General features: G+C 41.7%; 1 protein-coding gene across 1 annotated transcript; it reads right to left on the bottom strand.

Moving 5' to 3' along the window:
- Window positions 1-8,554: 8,554 nt before the first annotated feature.
- FXN (frataxin) lies at window positions 8,555-17,696 on the bottom strand. Its single transcript, XM_062513367.1, has 5 exons — window positions 17,565-17,696; window positions 16,455-16,537; window positions 14,987-15,107; window positions 11,544-11,641; window positions 8,555-8,860 (listed from the first exon to the last, which is right to left on the bottom strand). The coding sequence occupies exons 1-5, from the start codon at window positions 17,694-17,696 to the stop codon at window positions 8,707-8,709; spliced, it is 588 nt and encodes a 195-aa protein (XP_062369351.1). The 3' UTR covers window positions 8,555-8,706.
- Between the last annotated feature and the right edge of the window lie 961 nt (window positions 17,697-18,657).

Here is an 18,657-nt window from a genome sequence, read left to right as displayed (position 1 = left end):
CCCACATAATTGCAACAGGTTTTAAATAATAATTTACCCACTCAGGAAAAAAAAAATTACTCTCTGAAGTGAGACTAGGATAACCCAAGTACTGGTAAAAGATAATTAAACAGCAACAGAAGGCTTCAGAGACTGGGAACAAGCAGTAAGCAGAGTTTACAAGAGAGCAAACACAGGTATCCAACATGGTGCTGTACTTTCTGAGGAAGAAGATAGGTTTAGATAATTGAGAAAAGTGTCCCATGGTTGAACAGCTCTATTCTGACAACGTTAAGTTCTCAATGCATTTAGAGTCTTTGGTCATGGGACTGAGATTGAGCGTTTGACTCTGAAAGATGACGTGCACTGGTGCGTGTATGCCAGCACAGTCATGCAAAGCCAGTCATCCTCACGTCACTGCTCCAACCTTTGTGGGTAACACACCATTGGCAAACATTCTTCACTATGGCAAGGTTCGTATGTTAGAAGACAAAATTATGCCGTATATACTTGCCAAAAATACTTGTTTTACAAATAGATTTTCTGATTTTTGAGAAGTTCATAGAAATCCACTGTAATTTGGGATGAAGATCCACAGCCCTTCTACAGCTGATGCCAAAGATCAATTGTCAAATTTTAAAAACTAATTTTTCCCCAGAAATGAGAATTTTTATACCTATTTGAAAATAAACTAGACTTGAAAATCTCTAACCTCTCAGATCTCCAGTTGTTCTAACATGTACATGCTCTGTTCCCCCGTCATTAGAATGACCAATTCCAAGACTACTAGAACAGGATGAAACTGATGCAGCCACAGTAAGACAAAAGTTACCCCATCCTTGAGTACGTAAATACTGTTATTTCAACAATTAGAAGTGAACAGTCTTGTAACACGAGATTTCCTTGACCCTACAAGGAAGTTCTGGAGAAAGACAAGATTGGTAACTATAAACACACACACAAAGGCTATCACCCAGATTTTCTCTAAGTTAAATGTAGCTTTGAAGTTGTCATGGAATATTAGGCCCTTCCCCAGTTGAGGATTACTGTAGTCCAGGAGCTTTCTAATGCTTTTAAGCATATAAGTTTTTTAAAGGTACAGCACATCCCATTTTGTGGACCATGTTGCTACCTAAACATTATTTTAATCAATAAGATTTCCTGGTTGTCCTTAGAGGACACAGAACCAGGAAAAGGGGGGATTAGGCAATCAAAAAACTATTGTACACTTAAAATACTTTGATGCTTCATTCTGCAGAGTTATATTTAGATTATAGATCATGCAGAGTGTTGGGAACACCCCAACTCTGCTGTACAATTCCCAACACTTGCCTTCAGTCTCACAAAAATCCAATGCAGCAGCACTAAGAACCTCAGCAGTTATTGACAGTGATACAGAGCAATAGCAGAACACAACACCGGTTCTCCACTTCACGGTGACATCTTTTTATGAAGGGAAGTCACTGCCGCTACTTGAAACCAGTGTTTAGGGCTTAAGATGTTTGCATGTTACAGTCCAGAAGCAATTATAAGAGTAAACTCACCTAAAAGTCAAACACATGCAGAAAACTTCCTCAGAAGCCTGTAGACAGCCCTTAAAATCCTCATAATAATGTTATACTAAGTATAAAACTTACTGGCCATGTCTAAGGGGCACACACATGCTTACTAAATGCAAAATACTTCAAAGTCTCTTATAGCAACCTGATAATCTCTCAATTAGTATTAATTCACACAAGCAACCCTCCTATGATTTCCAGTACCTGATTCTTGTCATATCAGGACTTCATGGATCCTGACAAGTATCACTATTCAAAATAGTTGATAGTTAAAGCCTTAGACGACAAATGCTTCCAAATTAAAGAAGCAGTTTTGCACATACTAGTTTCTCTTCTATTTTCCTTGAACTATAGGTGGATCACAGTTCTCAACCTTTACAATAAGACTTCGCAGGAAAAAAGAAAAGGTAAGTTATTTTGTTGCAAGTGATGTGGCCTTGATAATTACATCCGAAGGTTGAAACAAAGCAGACTTTTGCAGCCTCTGCTGGAGCACAGCTGTGGGGCCAAGAGCCCTTGAGTATCCTCTTAGCTGTGGGAACCGATATAAACCGAAGCTTGGGAGCAGATAATTCAGAGAATCTCTGTTTTAAGTGAATAACTACTAGAAAGTAACATTGGAAGGATGAAAGTTTTCTGATTTGTTATATGCCTCTTACACAAGTATGTTCAAGCAGCATGTACTTTCTTATGCTGGAAAAAAATATGCAAAGAGGTTTCGAGTACAGGGTAACTCAGGGCAGAGTTGCGTACTAAAGCAAGAGCATGCCACTGCCAGATCAACCTTGGCACTCCAGGGTGAAAATGCAATGTACCTGGGCTCCAGCACCGCCAACACTGCCGATGCCAAGGCACTTTAACAGGGCAATTAAGACATTTGTCTTCTGGAACTGCCTGTTCCTTTGTTTCACGGTTCCCTGTTAACTTGAAACTTCCCCTGACCCAGTTAGCCAAAACCCAAGGCATGGCTGGAATCCACTCAGGATGTGCCAACATAAAGAATTCAGGAATTCTCTGTGCAACAAAAGCAGCCCAAGCCCCCGATGGCGGGGGCATGCGCTGGCCGGGAGACCCGTCCTCCCCCCGGAATAACCCGGGTAAATAAACACCGCGACTCGCCCGTGACATCTCTCCCACTTTCCACGTAGTATCGCACTCTACCGGAAAGTACTTATCACAGAAAAAGTCACCGAGAGCCGCTTAATCCCGTTAGGGAAAAGCCGATCCCCGGCCGAGCTCGGCTGTTCGCGCCGCCCAGGTGCGGGACCGGCCGGGGGGGGCCCCTCGGGTCCGGCTCCCTCGGACAAAGGCGGCGAAGTGCGCCCGAGGAGCGCAAGCGAGAGGGCGATAAAACCCAAAGCACAAAAAAGGAACGAGAAGGAGAAGCCGGGCAGCTCGTGGCCGTAGCGCGGCCCCCGGAGCGGGGAGCGGAGGCACCGGCCGCGGGGGATAGGGGGTGCCGGGGGGCACCGCACCTGCCCGGGAGAGGAAAGCGGCGTGGAGTGCGGGTTCGGGGCGGGGATATCCTGCGGGGATACTCGCCTGCTCGCGGAGGGCGTCCGGCAGCGGGAGCAGAGGTCCCAGAGGCGCCCCGGCGCTGGGACTGCGCCTTGCCCTGCCCTGCCGCCCCGGGGCGGGCAGCCACGGGGGCGTCGAGTCCGAGTGCGGGGCTGAGGCTGGGGCCGGCTCCGGGTCCGCTGTGGCCGCTCCCGCCGAGTCGGGCGATTTCCTGCGGGGCGCGGGCGGGGGCGGCGCGGCCACGCCGGGGCGGGCTCCCGCCGCAGGTGCCGGCCTCGCCCCCAGGTAGGGAGGAGAGGGGAAGGATGGGGAAGGCAGGGAACGACAGGGGAGGGGCGGTGGCGGCCGGACGGGGAGGGCAGCGCGCCCCCTCCTTAGGCGTGCCCCCACCTGCGGCCGCCGCCCCTGCAATCCAGGGGTGCCTTCGCCCAGCTCCCCCGGCCCACGCCCGCACACACCAACACCCGCGGCGGCGGCAGGGGAACAGGAAATACCGGTCGCAGCCCGGTGCTCCGCGCCGCTGAGTCACCGCGGCGAGGCCGCCCCGCCCCCCGGCTTCTCTCTGCCCGTCCCGTCTCCCGGCAGGGGACCCCGGCTCCGCTCCCCGCCTTTCCTCTGCCCGAGGCACCCCGCGCTGGGCCCAGGCAGCAGAAGGGACCTGCGGGCCACACGGCGGAGCCCTGTCGCCGCTGGCACGGCGCACCGTCACCCAGCCCAGCGCTTGGGTGTGTTTTCCGTTTACATCAGTGTTTTGTTTGGAACTTGGGCTCACTGCCCATCCGAACCTTTCTAACGGCAAGACCTCTGAGACAGCCCTTAACGCCACAGCGCAGTGTTCCAGCAGGCCTCTCACTCTCCTTTTCCCTGTTCTTTGTCACAGAATAGCTGCGGCCACTTCACTGACAGTTCGACGGGGCTCTGCTCACATCATCACTCTCAGCTGAAATACACAAGACTAGCCGAAGGCAGAGTAGTTCCATTTTCAGGCCGGAACACCCCACGTCACTGCTGCAAGCCTACCAATACTGTTACTGAAATTGTAAGGTACAACGAGAGAAATACACTCCAGGCTGGCATTCCACAGGTATCAGCTTTCGGCATCACTGCTGTCCTGCAGCCGGGATGAGACCTGGCAGGATTCTTCGGAGTCATATTTCTTTTGCATTGTAAAGCATTAAATGTCATCAGGAATTCCTTATCTGCTGTCTTATCTGGTGGACTGTTAAACCCCTTTCGAGCCCCTCTAAAATTAAACAGCACACTCCCAGCCCCATCAGGCCTGCAGAACAAAAATCTACTTAAGTTTTCTGCCTTGTTGCTATTTGCAGGTGAGAAATACAATAGATTCCCACAGCATTTCTAATTCAGATAATTTTCTTTCTCAGTAGGTACAGTTCATGCACTGCATCTCACACAGAAAGTAAGATAAGGAAGGCAAACAGTATTCTTCATGAAGGGGCTGGACTTTGGAAGGAGGCCCTGAAAGAACCTATTTTATTACAGCAAATATGAAACTGCATTCAAATATTGTATGGAGAAAGCCTGCTTGTACTTATTGTTAATAATTAACATGCATGTGCATACACTGGCCTTCAAGTACCTATTTCAGTCTAAAAGACCCAACAGCAAAAATCAGAGAGGAAAAAAAAATACTAATTCATGGCTAATTCCTAAACTTGGTATTTTCAGCTAGACTAATTCTATGATCACGTAATACAATATTGCTTTCATGCAGAATCAAGGCACAGAAATGGAAATTCGGTTTTACTTCCAGGTATGCGTCAAATCACTTGGTTTACACTGGGGTGGGTGCCTGTTTCCTTAATGAATGTTTTAAAACTTCATTTGTTAATTCTCCAAATTTTCTGCAACAGTGGCCTTATGATACTTCGTTAATGGTTTTAAAATGATGCTAAGAGGAGTAAGACTATGGACACATTAAATATATAACTGATTTTTTTTTTTTTAGTACAACAGTAGAGGACATTGATGGCTAGCAGAAGAGCCTACATCTGGAAAGTAACAACGTTTGTAAAGTTATTCATTGTGTTACTCATCACATAATTACCAAGATACAAACATTTTTAAAATCAATTCAGCCAACTGGTGAGGGTAGCAACATTATATGCTTTATTTTAAACAACTATTTTTTTTATCTAAACTTGTCTTTCATTAACCTGATTTCCAAAAAAGTTTTTACTTAGGAACTGTTTAGAGAACTTTAATTGTTCATGGCTCTATTTATCCTATCCCCAGCAAAGCAGTCTCTACTGGCCACCTCCCTCAGTAAAAGGCATGAATACTGTCTTTGTTCTAGAACTGCCAGCAATACAATTTGCATAAAAGACAATTTGGGAGAGAGACGGCTGCAACACCACACAATTTTTTCTTATCTTTATACAGGAATTAAAAAAAAAAATCTCAATAGCAAAATGGACTCGAACATGTTTGATTGATTACAATTATAAATACTGTTGTGGGGTAAATTTAAAACACCACTCCCTAAAGGGCCACATGAAGTAGACTGCCCGACATCTCTCCTTGCCTTGTCAATGACATCAGCTGTTGGGGAAAGCTAATTTCTCCCTGACAGCCTTTGCTTCTACCCCTCTCATTCTTCCTTTATGATTTTGAATGTTCTTCCAGGTATTTGGCAAGCCTCTGCCTTTCTTCCCAGGACTCCTACATATTACAGAGCTGGTTAGCACAATCACAGCGCTCAACCACTAACCAGAAGCTAAAAATAATCAAACACAAACCTTCTTGTAAACCCCCTTTCTCTTATTCTGCTTCCTCCTCCTCAGGACAGGCCTTTATCCCATTTACTGAAGCTGCCAAAAGACACTGGGAATTTTAAGGAAGTAAGATGTAATGATTTTATCACATGGAACAATCTTGCAAAGAGGTAATGTTTTCTTTCAAATAACCCACAAGTGGAAAACAAACACCAAACAAGAACTTAGGCACATAACTCTTGGCAAACAAAGGTGGTATTTTGCAATCAATGTAGATTGTGTACAATTGCTGTAGGCTTGACTACATGAAAGAACTGAGACTTCCAAAAAATTCCTGGCACATAGGAACAATGAATTTTAGAAAGGCTGGACATACTAGGTCTTTCAGAGTGTAAGCCAAAACCACAAAAAAAAAAAAAAAAAGGGTCAGATTAGCAGTTGGTGAAAATTCTGGTATTCCTAAAAAAAGCCCAACACACCCCAGTTTATATGCTGAGCTTGGGAAGGTAGTAAAGCTGTGTATGGCAATACTCATCCTTCCAAAATATTTTGCATGTTCTCCTTCACTGACAATGGAGTAGCCACATTGTGGGGAAAAAGTGATGCCCGTAACACAGTGATTCTTATTGATATTGTCTGTGCATCATCTGTATTTAATGACTCCTTCTGCTATTTCTTTTGGGAGAGGTGAAGCAAGAAACTACTGACAGGATGTCAGGTGGGGAACTTATAACAATCTTTTTATTCCCTAAGTTATCAAAGTAAAAAACAGTACAGAAAGTGTTACTTGTCTTGGGGCAATAAACAGTCTGACATTAGGATCAGAACTCATTCTGTGCCTCCATGGGAGTCCTTATCCCTAATTACAATTTGATGCAAGTATTAAAGCAAAAAATGAGTCATGTCCTATGATTCATTTTGTACATTGAGATAAAACTCATTCTAACTTGCTGACACTATTTATCTTCACCAGCTAAGATGAAATCAATTTGTTACTCACATACCTAAACCCAGGAAATTGTTTGCATAAATAGCAGGAGCATTACAGATGAAGGGCAAGGCATGTAAACTGTGAGAGCTGAACTGCTCTTATAAAATCCACCTTGGGCCACAACTGGACAGAATCTTTCCAGTACATTTTAAGAAACAGAAAGAATTCGAAAGTATGCACATGTCTGTGGCCCTCACCCTCTTCAGCACACCCTCAAATCTCCACCTTTACATAATGAATTAAAAATTCTACATGCAATTTTTGTTTTTTGTATAAACATTTCATCATATGTAAGAGATTGGAGAATGAACTTCCAAATATGAATCAGATGCATGTTACTGGTTATACTGCATGCAAATACTTAAGAAAATAATTATTGGAAAAGTCAATTGTAAAAAAAAAATATACATGGTCAGGCAAAGGAACTACCAGATATCCTTGATTCAAACATCAAGTCATTAACTTCTACACAAACTGTGTTAAAATGACTATGTGAAATTGCAGGAGATTGAGCTAAATATTATAAAAGTAACTACATAAAAATATGTATTTCCATATGCTATAAATTGTCTTCAGTGTTCTAATTTCAGAATAGCAAAAACATTCTATTTCTACCTCCCTGTACTTTTTTAAAAAACATGCTTTACTCTTTATTAACGAGATCTGGGAGTCATTGTATTTACCTCATCCAGTAGAGCTGAAATTTATATTGATGGTATGCAAACAGCATGCATCATTAACCAAGAGCTACTACCACTGAAATGTTTCTGTTTAGTAGTGGGAAATAGCAGGTAACAATGTTTATATTCTGAATGCAAATACTGGACAAGAACACTATACAGTTATTGCTTTTCAATGACAAAAATCAATCCTTACCTGTCAAACTAGTTAAAGAATCATGCCAAACTAACTACAGCATCAAAGAAACCAAGAAGAACAATACTGCGCACTGAACATCTTTTCACACAATCTCCAAGAGTATGGTATAACTCTTCCCTCATGCATTAGTCAGAAACTTGGTCCTTCCGCTTTAAATAGGCAGTTAAAACCTGCAAGTTGTAATATCATAACAGTGCAACTACTGAAGTAGTGCTGTTCATGACTTCTTTAAAATGTTTTTGTTGTAACATCTGAAGTATGTAGCTTATTTCCTTCGCATACTTAATAATGTGATGAAGACAGCTTCATCAGCCTGACAACAATACTTGATTCTAAGAAATTTCTTCATCAGCACAGTGCCAGGGGAGCCTTGCACTATCAGCATAGTGCCGGGGGAGCCTTGCACTATCATTGTGATCCAAGATAATCCAAACCCACTTAAGAAATGCAGTAGAATAAAATTAGTGCAAATTTTCACTACCCCAAACTTATTTTGCTCAGCTAGAAAAAAAGTAAGTACTTTTTCAGAGTACTTGAAATACTTTTTTCAGAGTAACTGAAGAAAAAAGAACTTCCATTACATGCATTATGACATGTCAAATGTGATCATGATGTGTTCCAATAGCCACAAATTTTGAGGCAATACATTCACAGTACCACAATTTATGTAAATATAACTCACAGGCATATCTTGTTTTGGGTGAATGTTTCAACAAAAGTTCAATGCTTGTGTGCTGTTCAGGAGCCACTAGGTAGTCAGTTCTTACATGCAAACAAGTCTATAAACACTAAAAATTCATGACTTCTGTAGAAAGAAAGCAAAAATTAAGCGACAGGATGAGCGACAGGTACTACATGGGCACAGATTCAAGTAGCACACAGAAAACCAAAGATTGAGCACTAGAGAAAAAATATATTATTTTCATTTTTGTTGCACAACGTATTGACGCCAAGAAAAACAACAGATTTAAGCTCAGGTACTTCAGCCCAAGAAAGAGTTTCGCTTGAGGTTAAAGTCTTTAAACTTCCACGAGGTAGAATACAATCAAGTATCTTCTTTCCCAGAATACATTAAGCAGGACAAATCCAATTTAGTTTTTAAAGCTGCAGAAAACTCTTTTGATAGTAGTTCATGAAGAGATACTCTGTCATGAGAATATACCCAGTTCCGTCCAGTCCAGTCATAGCGCTTGGGCCCACTAGAAAAAAAACACAACAAAACATCACACACTGATTAAGTACAGATTATTACAGGAGACCTGCTGGAAGCCTGTATGCATAATGCATGCCACAGAGTGCCCAGGAAAAGGAACAGATAGCATGGGGAACATGGGTGGGCAGTCTGAGAAAGTGGAGCAGAAAAGGCCTGATATGTCAAGAACTACTAAGCCATCAAACAGATATATCTGAAAGGTGACCAGATACATCCATCACTCCTAGGGGAGACAAGCACTTTCCCTTCCTGCTTTTGGCACTGATTTACCCACACTTTCTTCCTTTATCTCATTCTTCCCTCACAGATATAATTTTCTGGCACAAAATATCACAACAGATATTTGTATAATGCTGAATTAATGCCACTGATTAGTTCTTGCAGATATTCTAAGCACAGCAAAGCACAAATATTATCATTTTATATACAACAAAATAATTTAGCACCTGAAAGCAAATATACTGGCATGTGGGAGATTTATAACTAAAATATTATATTCTTACTAGCTTGGTTTTTCCAGATATACATTAAGCATCAAGAAAGAAACTTGAACCCATGGGTTCCACTCAGGACCTTGCTATCCACCCAGTTTTCCATATGTCAAATGGGAGAATGACTGAAAGGTACTCACTGCTGTTTATATCAGCTAAGCAAAGAAAACAGAAAGGAATTAAATGGTCATCTGGGATAAATTGAGAAACCCTAAATCTTGCAGAACTTATGCCTTGGAACCCAGTCAACACACAGTCTGCTAGAAGACAAACGATCCTATGCATACCTAAGAACAATCTGCAGGTTCTCTCGCTACAGGCATAAACACTGATCTGAACCTTGACCATCCTGAGTTAATAGTCAAATTATGAATTTTCCAACCGCTAATCAATGTATGGGAAGTTACAAAAGCAAGCACAAAACCAAGCCACTTTCACTGAAATCTCACTGTATCAGAAGTAGTAACTGAATCAGGGTGATGTGCTCCAGTTATTTTGCTAAGTATTTCTTACCTCACCTCTTCAGCACTTACGTTTATACTCTACTGAACCTAGAGATGGAATTGGATCCTGTCATTCATGAAAATCAGGTAAGACAGACCATTTCATCAATGATGAAGAAATATATATATTATCTGAACTGGTTTTAAATGTTATGCAGTAAATATCAGTGATAAGGTTAGCATATGAAGCACCTTCATAGTTGAAGTATGAATCTCCAAAACACTGCACAAATGTGACTTTCAAATTAATAGTTTAAGCAAAGATCTGGTGAATTCTATAAATTGCCTACCAAGTTCAATACAGATTAAATGTATTTCTCATGGAAAGTCTGCATATATGTTTTAACTATAAAAGAATTAAAATATCACATTAAGATATTGCTAATATTCTGTAAGGTTGAAAAGTCTTTTCAGTCACAAGCTTCATTAAATTACTGCAATCACACTACTGCCAGGTTGCACACATCCCCTCATGCCCTTTTTTGGTAACTATCAACTAAGTAAAGATTTCACTTAGGTGTACAGATACTCAGTAGGAAACAAATGGCAAAAAAGAAAAATTCCAAGAAAAATATCTCACATCTTGACAAATTTGTTTCCCTTGGGATACATTCTTAAAGACAAAAGGTCAACATTTACTGTAAAAATGCCTCAAAACATTCAATGGAAGCAGTTACTGGCAGCAACATTTGTTTCTTTCACTTCCCAGCATACTGCAGTTAAAGAGATGACAGTTCAGATCATACAGTATTTGCTGGAGTTGCCTTTCAGAAGTTAGGAAACAAGTGAACACACTGCATCATGTTCCAGGAAATAACACTGTTTATCTAATACCAGTTAAGGGAGTATAGAGAAAAATATTAACTTTTTTCATCAAACTCCACATTCTGGAGCATGTATGCCTCAGCTCAGTTAGAGCTAAACAGACAGGAATTAACTGAATTTTGGTTTTCATAAAGAGAAGCCTGTGTGTCAGTGACACAAAAATCTTGTAAGCTGGTTCCTTCACCAGTAACACTAATCAGCTCCCTGGGTTCTTTCCCAGGGATAGTGGCAAAGAATAAGATTTTTGAAGGGGGACAGCTACAGCATTTTCTTACTAGTCTGGCTGCCCTCCCTGCTGAAACCAACCAGAAAACCTGGAATGGATCAAAACATAGCATTAGAAAAGGCAGAGGAAGCAGCTAGCTAAGGCTCTTGTGAAGTAGAGATGTTTGACAAAAACAACCAGTGTGGGCATACATAAACATATACAGCAGGAAATCCCACAAGCTTAAAAGGGAAGGAGCCACCCTGCTTAAAACACAAAGAGAGGTTTAGATGATGACATCATCATCGCCCTTTTTCCAAAAGAAGCTTTGTTTGTTTCTTTTTAATCATTGCTGGTTATATTTCCTATGAGCAAGCTATATTCCTGTAGACAATGGTTTTGGGCTGAAACAGTGCATGAAAACTTTGTTACACATTTCCTGTATTAATTTAGTTATGCCAATAATACTGCAGTATGCCCTGAACCCCTATACCAAGCCATTATTGAACATTCAGATAATATCATGTTTTGAGAATATACAGAGTAGAAGGGTTAGTTATGAAGGATATTACATGATCATGCCATGCTATAAATAAGGGGAATTGCATTTCCACCCAGTCTGCAGATATTACATAACTAACTTACCTAGTGGGTGAGGACAGCCAAATCTGCCGGTTTGGTGTTTGCTTATTGATTACATATGTTCCCATGTCTCCACCCAATTTTACTGTTAGTACTCCACTCTTAAAAGATGAAAAAAGAGAGAAATAAAAAATTTGTACCCTGTTAATTTGACAACAATTACTTCATCTTCAGTGGCAGAAACTTACATACCTGTATCAGATTCTCAACCATCTCCCAAACAATAATAGCTAGGGAGAATGATCATTACATACTAAAAATGTAAGTTAATACCTACTGTATCTTTGAGTCTGATCTTTACTTTAACACTTCTTGTCAGAGTTTGATTTTAGCGTTTGTACCATTCACAGTGATGCTACTTAAATAATACTCTTGAGCTTGGACCTGGCATCTTGAAAGGACCAGACTACAGCAATTCATTTTGCAATCATTAAAACATAATCCAATAACAACTTTTTTATATTAATGAACAATGCAGAACTAGTGTGCTTCAAAGTCAAGAAGCTTTATGTGTCATTGCTAGATTTCTGAGCCAGGCAATTTGACTTTATTTTTCTTCAGTAACTGTAACCATTTAACAGGGAACAAACACATTTTTTTCTTGATAATTCTGATTCATACCTGAAAAAAGTTAGTTCTAAATTCCACAATTCTTATTTTCAATGAGTCTGGTTTTGCTTTTGGTTATGCCACCTTTAGACCATTATCCTAGTGAACAATTATTTTCTCTTTCTTGCTCAAATTTCTTACTGACAACATGATTCATGTTTCTTGTAACTGACAAAAATATTTTCTGTTCTAACTTTAAGAGTGAAGAAATAACAGCATTTGGACTGGAGTTAATCTAAAGGATATCAATTAAAAAGGGAAATATTTCTATAGAATGCAATGTGATGATTCAGATAATTTATTTAGTTCTCAGTATTTCAAATACTTCAATAAAGCCTCTTTAAGGGTATCATACTTTTCATGCTTTAGTCAGAAGATACTGCTAGAGCTGCCTATCATTGCTTGGGCTATTTGCTATGTATAAACACTCACTATGGGGAAAAATACTTTCAGGTATGAGTATCTACTGCCTGCCAACATACTCTGTAGCACAAGCAGCAACTCAAAGCTTCCCTCTCCTACAAAGTAACTCAGTTTTACTGGCTTTTGACATACCTCAAGTATCACCAGGCATAAAGTAGTACTCTCAGGATCTGATTTTTTACCTTAGTTTCCATGCTGTTTCTGTGCTTAAGGCATTTATATGTGACCAAAACAATAAAAATAAAAGGCTCTCCTTGTTAAAAGTCCCATCAGGTTTGCCCTGCCAGTTATTTCTATTGGACATTAGTACAGTGCACAGAAGGACAAGAACAAGCAACTTCTCTGGTCATCAGAATTTCAAGTTTTCCATGTCTCAGTGGTCTTAGAATTGTTGAGATACAGCAGAATAAGAACAGGATGGAGGATTAGGCCTGCATAATGATGTACAGGTTTCAGCATTCTTCTCTATGGTTTGTAATGCCATATTAAGTACTCAGCACATTATGTAATATGTTGTTATGCTATATGTTTCTATAGAAATAATACATACATAAATATATGTGTAAGTATATAAGTAAATAGATTTTCAAAGAGTTAACAAAAATCATACTACTATTTATACCATGTGTCAGCTGTTAGAGAGTACTGTTGCTCTATATCCTTGCAAAGTATAGAGGCTAACCTCTACTCCCGTGTTGAAAACACCTCCTCATACCTTTTACAGTACTTCTGAAATACTAGAAAATACAACTTGAATTTTTTTAAGAACTTAAATTGCAAGATACTTTTACCATGTTTTAAGAAATGCTGCTGTAGGTTTTTGTACTACTGGATGAATGCTTGTTAGTTCCTTGTAACAAAAGTATTCTCCTAAAGAGAGGTTTCTTTCCCTGAACACAAAGATATAAAATGCTCAAAGCAATCACGTTTACAACAGGGACAGCAGACCTTTATCACATTCGCCACCTTGTGGCTTCCTGCAGCACCGACCCTGTTTGTTTACAATTAAAACTTGCACTATTTAACCTTCTGCTTTCAACAAAAATGACAGCATATTAATTGTTATAATCCCATCTACATACTAAAGGGCCACCCGTAAAAATTAAGATGTCAAACATAATCCACCATACAGCAGATGGAGAAAAAAATTATGACACGATTCATCAGCTTAACATAATGAAGTGTCTAAAAATACTAGAGAGGTAAATTTCAACCATTGCTAATTTTTGTCCTAGGATAGTTGCATCAGGCTAATAGGTGCTGATATCCTCAAACATTCTGAAGAGTAATGGTTAAACAATGTTTTTTACCAGAAAAGCAATTAGCTGCAATATTATCTACATACTAATTAAAGCAACAAGTAGTATTTGCTAAACAGAAAGTTACTGGCTATATATTATTTTATACCCTAGCTATTAGAAATACAGAATGAAAATTATGATGACAAAGCTACACACAAAGAAGACAAAAACTATATAGACTTTTGTTTTGGTTTTGTATTTTGCACAGTGAAAGCCAAACCATCCAATTCAACATCTTGGAGCACAGAACCTTAACTGATAGTGCCAGGACAAAGCAATCGTATTGTGGCAAGACATGAAGAGGAAGCAGTAGCTGTGTGGCCTCAAAAAACTGCAGTATTGAAAGACCTGCGCAGCAGACAGTAGTGTAGGCACAAACAGCACTCCAAATCATGTCCAGCACTGTAACACACAGATCACTTCAGGAACTGATACATAAAAACTAATAAATTGCCTATACAAATAAACCAGACATTTTTATTCTGAGTCTGTCGCTCCTGTAAAAGAACTTGGGTGGCTGACTACTGAAGGCTCCAGCCATGCAATGTCTCCCATGACAGCAGCCTCCTGCCCACATATGCTCTGGTCTCACTACTGCAACAACCTATCCAACACTGCACCCGCCTGTTGTTTCCCTCCACAACAGACTGTCATCAATAAAGCCAGGATAAACATATACTGCACCTGGTTAAGACAAACGCTGCTTCTCTGAATTCACGGCAATCAAAGAAACAGCTACATGTCATGTAGGCCTACCATTCTAGTATACACCAGAAGGGAACTGACTGCTATGCAGATATCTATGCCTGCTTAGGAAAATTTATGGACCAATGCGAAATTAGAAAACAGTTTCCATCTCCTCTTGTGTTTATTTACTATGCTATATTATATCTTTCTCTATACATGAAAAATTTTAAATCCCTAAATCACACGACAGTATGTGTTACTTTTCACCAGAATTGCTGCCCCAGACAGTGCACAATAAAGGTGTAAAAACTTATTGTATTTTCGGTGTCAGCACTAAGGTGACTAATTTAAAATTCACATTCAAATAATAGAAAAAAAAAAAAACCCTACACTAATTACAGTGGTAACATTACATTTAAAACATACCCCTAAAGAGACATCATAATCTTCTGGGGTAAAAGGTTTATCTGTCAGGTCCTCAAAGAAATCTGCTAAGGAATCCAGTGTTTCTTCAGCCAGTTTCTCATAGGTGGTCTCATCTAAAGAGCTACAAATGACATAAAAGTCTACAATTAGGAGGAAAATTAGACGACAGCATTTTTACTATTAATAAAAGCATACCAAGACCATGACTTTGGATGAAACTCTAACCATGAAATGATCTTATAAAACAAGTATTCATTTTTCTTAAGGTGATGTAGGTGATAATCCACTTTATCATGGAGGTGAAATTTTGAAATTAATTAGTATTAGAAATCTCTTAATTGAGGAAAAGGTACTTACTTCTTTAGATATACTAACCCCCATTTATTAAACAGCATCAAATTTCAAAATAAGGCATTTTCATTAAAGGAATTGGTGTAAGAATTGCTTAGTTTTCTACTCTACAAATAGAGACAAAAGCATGTCCCATTTAGAAATATATGTCATTTGACTACAAAACTTGCTGTAGCCATCCACAGTTTGGAAATGTCATTGTCACATGTCATGTTTATGCATAGCAATTGCTTTCTCAACTGGAATTACCCACACAAGTGGTAATTAGATGTTATTTAAATTGTGCTTATGAACTAGCACTTATGAATTACAGTCTTCTCCAGAGAGTCTCAAAGCACCCTTGTGGCCATTATGTAAGGTTTAAAGCACTTGTGAGATCACTTCTCTTTTCCCCTTTACTGGAACAAAATGTAGAACAGTTTAATTAACCAAATGTAATTATATCACATAAGTTGCTCCGTCTTTATCTATGTCACCTCTAAACTGAGTGTTTAAAGGTGTCTCCGCACCAACAAATACTTCAGTAAAATAATCTCAATTTTTGCTAATGCTTTTGGCAATGAAACAGCTACTATGGGCCAAATACATATCAGTTGGTAATAGAAAACATATATTTTAAAAGAATTTCTTATCCAATAACTAAAATATGCTGTATGTCACTTATGTGAGGGACACCAAAAAATGGGTGTCTCCTTGGGGCATGGAGAACAGAAAGCCTTTGGATTGGGCAGGATTCATGTACTGGTTCAGGGTCCACTTCAGGCACTTAGAGGCAAGAGCCATTTCAAGTATCTGCACAATCCTTTACTGTGTCTCCCAACTGCTGCATCAGAAGGGGAGAAGTCTCCAACAGATACTGTGTCACCTCCTCTCAGAGCAAGCAGAAATTTCACATCCTCTGGCATATGTGAAATGGTGCTAGACACCTGTGTTTAGGTACATAAGTTATTTGCTAAGCGATTTCCCAAATGCACACAAAATGCTTTTAGCTGAAGCGCCAGCTGTCCTTTACATCAAATCAATATTACATTACTTTGGTAGTACTAATGTACGTATATAAGTTATTCTAAAATGCATAACCAATATTTTCATATTAATACATCAAAATGCATTTTACCTTGTGTCACTCACAGTTCCTACATTTCTCAAATTCATGAACCAAACAGTCCTGCTCTTCACATCTGAAGAAAATTGCAATTGCTGTTTAGAGTAAGCAGAGGCAAAATGGAATTAAAGTTAAAATGTAAATAATTACAAACTATGTATTTATCATATAAATTAAACTGCTTCTTGAAGTCCTTTCCATTCTCAAGTAAAATGTATCACAGGGCTAATATGGAAGGAATTCTAACTTTACTATTGCCATACCACAGAATTAACGAGCAGCTTCAGACAATTAAATGGCTTAGGGTCAGATTTTCCTAAGTATGCACTACTCAGATGCTGCACTACCAACAGCATATGTCCCTCTGCTGGAAGTCAGGAAAATACCAAGTTGAAATAAACACAAACCCTGAGCCTGCCTTAAACACAAAAGAGCCAGAATCACTTCAGATTCCAGATTTCCAAATTATGGAAAAGCTGTATTGCCATACCAGCAGAATCAGAAAAAGGAATCAAATGGGTAACCCCAATGAGGGAAACCAATATGCATGAAAAATAAAGCTAATCCCCACGTCAGACACAGTAGCAGAATTACTTAAGCTATACATCAAGAAAGGAAGATGGCATGATTTCAATTTTCTTCCAACTGGCACTGAACATTCGGTTTAATGGCAGAACAGCACACAGGATTACTTTCTGTGTACTCATGAAAGGTTCTGAAGACTTCAGACTGAGCTGAAAAGCAAGTGACGTTTGCAAAGGAGCACGCAGCCGGCTCCTTCCTCCCTGTACCACCCGCGGCTGAGGGCGGCCAGCACCGCCTTCAGCGCCTGGAGAGGGGCAGCGGACGAGCGCACCAGCTCCCGTGTGCGGCAGCTCCGGAGGCACGGAGGGGAGGAGAAAGCAGAAGGCAGGCGGAAGAGAGGGAAGGAGAGAAGAGGCCCGGCGGCGGCGCTGGCTGCCGCGGGCTGACACTGACCTGCTCAGAGCCGGCGGCCGGCTCGAGAATCCCCGCCTGTCGCCCTTCCCCCCCTGCCCGCCCGACCCAGCCGGCGATCGGCCGCTCCGCCCGCCGCCGCGTAGGCCGCGCCTCGCTCCCTCCGTCCGCCCGCCCCTCTCTCACCGTGATCCGGCCGCTGTTGGTGGCGGCCGTGCCCGCCCTCGGGACGCCCCCGGTGCCGCTCCGCCGCCGCGGCCCCGCCGCCACCGCCCGTCCCGCGGCGCGCACCGCGCCCGCCGCCCCCGCCCGCCACATGGCGCCCGGGCCGCGGCGGAAGCGGCGGGGCCGGCCCGGGCCGGCGCGAGACCCCGCCCCCCTGCGGCGGCGAGAGGAGAGCGGCGGAGCCGCGCGGGCCGGGCCTGGCTCGGCTGGGTCGGGCTGGCGGCAGAGCCGAGCAGAGGGGCGGAATGGACGGATTTCCTCTTCTTCCCAGCCCCTGCTGGCTCCTCAGCAGCCTCAGCAGCCCCAGGATAAATCAAATCCAAGGGCTTTGCTACTGAGATAGCACAGGTGTACTGGAGCCGATCATGGTCTGTCTGCCCGGCGAGGCTTTCGAGGCGGCGGCGGTTTCCCGGTGTCCTTCCCCCGGCACTAGCACGGCCTGGCATGGCTGTCCCTAGGAAACAGGTGCTGGGCCCGGTGTGCTGCTCAGGCTCCCCTCGGGGAGATCTCGACCCCGACGTGCCATAAAGACAAGGAGCTGCAGCGGCCATTGAGGGCGGCCGCCCGCGCTGAGCGGCCTCTCCTCTCCTCTCCTCTCCTCTCCTCTCCTCTCCTCTCCTCTCCTCTCCTCTCCTCTCCTCTCCTCTCCTCTCCTCTCCTCTCCTCTCCTCTCCTCTCCTCTCCTCTCCTCTCCTCTCCTCTCCTCTCCTCTCCAGGCTTACAAGGAGCTGGAACCTGGGAAGAATAGCAGTTAGAGGCCACACTATGCACCAAGTATTCACTCAGGGACCCATTCTAGGACTAGTTTATGTGACTGGAAGTATTCTTCTGATCTGATCCTGCAAGTAAAATGTTTCACTGAGTCAGTAAAGGGAAAATAAAGCACATAATTTACCACTCCCGACGTTTTCCACTGTTACATAAATGCTGGTGATGCCATACCATCAGCAGTATGTGAAGATATAGAGTCTCAGCCAGACATGTCTTGTTACTCAAACTGAAAGAAATAAGCTAGGTTTGCCAAGTAGATGAGAGGTAAGAAATAATTCCTATA

This window comes from Cinclus cinclus, chromosome Z (genome assembly GCF_963662255.1).
Source record: "Cinclus cinclus chromosome Z, bCinCin1.1, whole genome shotgun sequence".
Taxonomy (NCBI): domain Eukaryota; kingdom Metazoa; phylum Chordata; class Aves; order Passeriformes; family Cinclidae; genus Cinclus; species Cinclus cinclus.
Note: the sequence above shows the minus strand (reverse complement) of the source record. Positions and strands in the feature narration are given on the sequence as shown.